General features: G+C 38.0%; 1 protein-coding gene across 1 annotated transcript; it reads left to right on the top strand.

Annotated features, from left to right (window-relative positions):
* The first annotated feature begins 4,217 nt into the window (after positions 1 to 4,217).
* bsx (brain-specific homeobox) lies at positions 4,218 to 6,507 on the top strand. The gene is made up of 3 exons (XM_086131658.1): positions 4,218 to 4,461; positions 5,217 to 5,407; positions 6,036 to 6,507. Exons 1-3 carry the CDS (start codon positions 4,218 to 4,220, stop codon positions 6,276 to 6,278), a joined length of 678 nt encoding a protein of 225 aa, XP_085987784.1. The 3' UTR covers positions 6,279 to 6,507.
* Positions 6,508 to 6,709: the final 202 nt, after the last annotated feature.

The following is a 6,709-nucleotide window of genomic DNA, read 5'->3' as shown; positions in this document are numbered from 1 at the left end:
GTACAGTACAGCACATGTTGGCTTCTAATTTTATGGACAATGAATGAACACTATTTGCTATTACATCGTTGCAGGTGTGTGTGTATATATACAGTATATATATACTGTATATATATATATATATATATATATATATATATATATATATATATATATATATATATATATATATATATATATATATATATGCCCTGCGATTGGCTGGCAAACGATTCAGGGTGTCCCCCGCCTACTGCCCGTAGACAGCTGGAATAGGCTCCAGCACCCCCCGCGACCCTAGTGAGGATCAAGCGGTTCGGAAAATGGATGGATGGATGGATATATATATATATATACATACAGTATATATTTTATTTATTTTTTCATCAAAAGCTTATGCCGCTGCAGGAATGCTCGTCTGTCAATGGAGACTGTATCATTCAGAATTGAGCTGTACACTGTACATTATTATGCATAGTGCAGCAAGAATACATTACGGATTCTTTTTCTTTGTGTTTGTTTTTAATGAATATGAGTTTACCGTAAACTGTAAAAAAAAATGGACTGATATTTGCTTGAAAAAAGCTAGGAACGTTTTTTTTTTTACTCAACTAAATTTTCCTTGCAAACTATTAGTTTATTGAACAAGAATTACTAAAGTAATATTAACTTGCAAATCTAAGAAATGTATTTGCATATTATTAGTCTGTCCAACAAGAATTACTCAAGTAACATTTACTTGCAATCTTCTGTCAAATATTTTCATTTAATTTTACTCTCTCTTCATTGGTATTTTCTACGACTGACCAGAGGTGGCAAATCCAGGTCCAGAAAGTAAAAAACATGCCGCAGTTTGGCTTCAGCCACAAGTGCTTCTCTTATCAAGGTGCTCCCTCTGTAAAGCACTTGTGGCTAAAGCCAAACTGTGGCATGGTTTTAACTTTCTGAACCTGGATTTGCCACCTCTGCTAAAAACTAAGACTTGGACTGTGTTTAATTATAACCTAAATCTGAGCTAAAAACATCCATCCATCATCCAAGCCGTTTTCAGGCAGTGATCTTAAAATACAACACCCTGACAAAAAAGATAATTACAAAAAACTAAATCGATGGAATTAAACATACAATAATAATTGACCTTCCATGAACCAAATATTACATTGAAGTTGACTGTAAATAATAAGTTATGTATTTTTAACAGTCACAACAAACTGGACATATGATTCTTCATTTATAATTCAAATACCCATTATTTGCCATTTTAATATGATACCCTCACAATTTGTGTCTGACAATGTAAATATTATTTCTGTACAAGAAATTAGCATTTATTAAAGGGGTTTCTCACAGTTAATGGATTTTAATGACTCCCATCTCGCCACCCCCTCTTTGTCTGTGTCTGAGTCTGCCACAGGGGACTGAAAAAAAATACTGCAGCACATACATTTAGGCTAATTGCCAGTCGATTCAAAGCACTGACGGCCTCAACAATGCTCTGAATTATGTAGAAGCACGGATTTAAGACAGAAAATATTTTTGTTTTAGGCGATATGTTAGTAAATGTATTTACCTGCCAAAGGTGAGACGCAAGAATTTTGTTAATACCTCCTCAGTCCACCATCCGTCTTCACTCATGCTAGATGACCAAACACGAAATATGTCAAGGGGACAGGGGGAAAAAAGTTTAAACATCACTAGTCAATAAGGTGGCCGTAGTTGTGGTCGAACTTTTGTCTGCTATGTACTTGTGGTACTGTACATTCTCGACGCCATGTTCAAAATTTAGAAGGTGAGCGAAATGATGAACAAGCAGATACAGGTGCTCACCCCCGTACATTTCGCCGTCCAACAAGGAAGGCAGAAATGACTGAAATCCTCCTCCACCTCACCTCTGCTGCCTATCGTGTTCGTGTACGGAGATTCTCCCTGACTCCTACAGTGAGACAGCGAAATCTATTTTTTTTTACATGACGTCACCTACCATATTTGGCCAAGGGTGAAGGTTACCGTAAACTATTCGATTTAAGGAGTTTTAAAACTAAGCACATTTTCTGAGTAAATCTTTCGTGATAATGTCATTTACAGGTACATTGACTACAATAAATGCTGTTAAAAAAAAACCCATTACATTCGATAACATTACTGGCAGGAGACCCAGGACACGCTGGAGAGACTATGTCACCCAGCTGGCCTGGGAACGCCTCGGGATCCGCCAGGAAGAGCTAGAAGAAGTGGCTGGGGAGAGGGAAGTCTGGGCTGGATGGATGGATGGATGGATTACATTAGCAAAATCCAAGTTACACATTAAAAGTTGACTTTTTTTTAGAAAACCTGGAGATCTGAAAAACTATTATTAATATAATTATTCTGTCGAAATAATATTTAATAATAATAATAATAATACATTTAGAGGGCAAAAAAAATCATTCAATCAGTGAAGTGAGAATGAATACACAAACACATTTTTTAAAATACTGAACAAACATGGCTCGATATAAGCCATGTTATGTGGATACGAAAACAGATTAAAGACCTACAGCGATGGAAATACTGTATAGGTACAGCAACTATAACTATTAAAATACAAAATAAAATTTCCGAAGCCTATTATGCTGTTAAGTAAACATAACACGTAAAGAAGTGACGCACCATATTGCGACTCCAATTTTCATCTAATGAAATTGCCACAAAGCCGCTTAACTGTGTCCAAAGAATGAATCCTGAAGGCGATTTGATCACAATCTGATTCATGTATTTTCCAATTTCCGCTCCAAAAAGCGACTAGCCCGGTGCGCTCAACTGACTCACAGTCAATGCATGAGAGGTCGTGCTTCCATTCCATTTGAGTGTGTTCTCCTCTATTTGCTCTTACATCGCTCTATCAAAATAGTTATTTTCTTTTTCACTTTAATGAAGTTAATTTCGATTTCAATCAGTCTCAGAATGGGTGAATGTACAGTTATGTGTTATTATTATTATTATTATTATATACCTTATGCGTATTCTGTAAAGGCGGGTTATATCATACTCCCGTCGTCTCGTCTCAATACATAGTTATAAAACATTGTCATCATCACGGCAAAATGTTTTAGAGCTGCAGGCATCAAGTTGTGAACGCACTGCACATTAAGCTTACTGATTCCATCTAATTAATTTGTTCTCTGTCCATCTGATCAAATGGAAATCCTGCCCTGCACATTCGGGGATTACAGTTTCCGCTCTAATATCTTTCTAATTGCCTAACATTGCGTTGCAGGATGATTCTGCCTACATTAAGGCACTTTGGCATTAACTGCCCTGATTAGAAATGTGACGACAACACCATATCAACAAATTATAACAAACACCTTTGGGTCGTAAATGGGCACGGCACATGTAGTCTCATAGATTTTAATACCGACAATTAAAGTCCATTTGGATCGAATTGCAAGACTGACTTGTTGGAACCTATTCCCGTGACATCCGATGATACCAAAAGTAAAACGATGGAAGACTGCAGAACGTGCGGGCTTCTTTTTTCAAACAAAATCAGTACGGCGGATTTTCCAAGTGCAACTTAAAGTTCAGCAACAAAGATGACTCCCTAAAAAAATCACTGATGTAGAAAAAAATAAAAGGTGGAACAAAAATTGGATCCAAAAATAAGTCAGATGCTCTAAGGGAAGGAAGAATGAAATATGAAAAATCTAATCTTGCTCCCTTGATATTTTTATTCTCCTAAATTCCAACATTGTTTTCCAACAAAAACAATCAAACACTTTATTGAATTACAATTATTCATGTAAAAATATTTGTTGACATTGTTTAAGAAACCACTGTGGATTCAGATCAATTAAAAACACCAAGGTAAATGGTTGGGCATAAAAACAGCATCGTCGCCTGGCAACCAAATAAGCACTGCTTTCAGGATTTGTTTCCACCAGAATGACGATGTGTTCAACACACTCGGCTTTTCTGACTGATCGCCGTTTCGCCAAGTGCGCAATTTCGTCCAATCAGAGCTCAGACCGCGTCCGTCACTTCTCTCCCGCCCATCTGTACTCTAATTGGCTGATGGGTACATCAATTTTCACACTTCCGTCTGAATTAGAATTTGATGACAATCTGTCCTTCCTGTGATATATAGGACATAGTGGCCGACAACACCTCGGGGGCTGCATTTAAAACCGAGGGACGAGTGGGAAGAGGCAGGCGCCGATGTATGTTTAAGAAACAGCATACTTGAAATAACTTTCATCATGAGCATGAATTACCCATCAGCGGGTCCCACACAGAGGTCGACGTCGTTTTTTATCGAAGACATTTTATTGCACAAACCTAAACCGTTGAGAGAAGTTATTCAATCGCCTTTCTGTAGCCCCGTGGCCTCTCGGATGCCAATCCTGGAGTATGGATACCCATTGATGCCGACGCCAGTTTTGGCCCCTCATCCACACCATCCGCTCCACAAACCAGAACATCACCAGTACTTCTTTACATCTGGTAAGTAGAGACCGTCGAATAAAAAAAAATAAAAATCGTGGCCTATATAGCACAATGTTTGTAATGGATCCATATTTTTATAAAGCTGGATATACCCATTTTCTCAATTTAAATTAAAGTTTCGTCGAATTAAGATGACAAGGGGAATATAATTTGATTGGTATAACTTAATATTGTATATTTTACGTTTGAGATGGTTTGAAATCCCATCACATAAAAATGTTGTTTAAAAAGTTTATTTCCCCCAGCGCAAAATATTTTGTCTTGATTCACAAAAGCAAATATGCAGTTCGTTCTTCCGTACTACAACAGGAGTCGTCATTGAAGGCAAATTATAGGCCACATTAGACACACCACAGTCTAATGCGACGCAATGAAACAACTCAATTCCCAAATTGTGTCTTTGATGATGAATCGATGCTCACTTTTGATTGACACTCATATACGAACATACAATAGGCTGCCTCTGACATTTTGTCAGTCGCATTAAAAAAATAAAAATAAATTAAATGAGCAAAACAGACCCTTGCTCGTTTCTGTGAACGTAAATTGTAAAGGCAATTTGTTTATTATTAATGGTAGCTTCTGATTGTTCTATTTTGACCGTCGCCGATGTATTTTTCGATGAAGACTTCGAATTATTTTCCTTCCACTCTCCCTTTACCATTTTCTATTAAAATAGAGAAGAACGGCAAATGTAATTGTAACGTTGCGGTGTTCAAACGGCTAATCGCAGTTTCATCTCCCTCGTGCAGGCATGCAGATGCCAGCCTTGTTTCAACACCACGCAGATTTACCAGGGAAGCACTGCAGACGCAGGAAGGCCAGGACGGTTTTCTCCGACTCGCAACTCTCTGGCCTGGAGAAGAGGTTTGAAATCCAGCGGTACTTGTCCACACCGGAGAGAGTGGAGCTTGCCACTGCGCTTAGCCTTTCAGAAACACAGGTACGAATAGCTCTTACTCACGCGTATTAAAAAAAAAAAAATCAAATAAAAAAAAGGCGCGCTCGCGCTATACAGCGCTTTTTGTGATTGTAGCGTTTGTTTGCAGCAAACCTAAAATGTGAACAAATTCAACGGAAATGTGTTGCGTCGCATCGGCATCAAAGAACATAATAACATAATGAATTGATAATGTAGTTAATTCTTGAATTAAGCAACAGAGTTCCGATAATAATTCAAAACGACCAATATGACTGCACTGCGACCAGCTCGAAGCATCATTAGGGCTGCTGTTTATTTTCGATTAATGTTCATGACTTAAATGAAACAAGTTTGAAATTAAAATGGGCCAAAACTATACACACAGCAACGGTCCCCGCAATGATTGATATCCGCCAAACATCAAACGTTGCGTGAGGCTGCGTGTGGCGTTTTCGTTCACTCATTATAAATTGTCAGAATCCGGGTTATATTTCATTTATTCGTTCAGAGAGGCATTGCATGCATGTTCTATCCATCCATTCATTCATTATCCTCACGAGGGTCTAAAAAAATACATACCTTACTTTTCAGTTGATTCTATAATTTCTTCAGGTTGCCGTCTGAAACACACCCACTTTACTCTCCTCAGGTGAAAACGTGGTTTCAGAACCGACGTATGAAGCACAAGAAGCAGCTGAGGAAAGCCCAGGATGAGCACAAGACACCCGGGCAAGTGGAGAGAACCGCAGGGAATTCGAGCGAGAGCGAATTGACCGAGAAGAGCGGCAAGGAACTGAAATGCCCACTGGAGCGGGACACATATTTGCTGGAAGAAAGCGATGACGATGTGGATATCGAGGATGATATTTGCTCTCCGGATCATCTCTTATAGTAGGCTGCATGGCTGTTTAATACGCAGCATTATTGTATACCTTTGTATATAACGCTGACTTTATATATTGTCATTACAAATGTTTACCGTTGAACAATGATAGACCTACTGTGATGTTCATTCATCCACCTGCAAAAAAAAATCATCTCTGCAAATAAATTGGAATATATATGATGGGATCTAACACCAGTGTCTAATTCAACAACAAATTGTTGACATTTATGATGTATTTTGTTCATAACGGCGGCTTAATTACACACCGGCGAATAGCTCTTTTTCGTAAGTTTATTTGATTCAGATTTGTATGCATTTTTTAAAATGTTTTTTTTTTGTCATTGCTAAATTTGTGCTATTTACTGGCATTTAAATGACTGTGCTTTGGTTTCCTTGCAAATTCATTATGCATGTTGAATCAGAAATCCATTTTGTGT

The sequence above is a fragment of the Hippocampus guttulatus genome, chromosome 15, assembly GCF_054856545.1.
Source record: "Hippocampus guttulatus isolate MCC_2025c chromosome 15, RoL_Hgut_1.0, whole genome shotgun sequence".
Classification (NCBI taxonomy): Eukaryota; Metazoa; Chordata; class Actinopteri; order Syngnathiformes; family Syngnathidae; genus Hippocampus; species Hippocampus guttulatus.
Note: the sequence above shows the minus strand (reverse complement) of the source record. Positions and strands in the feature narration are given on the sequence as shown.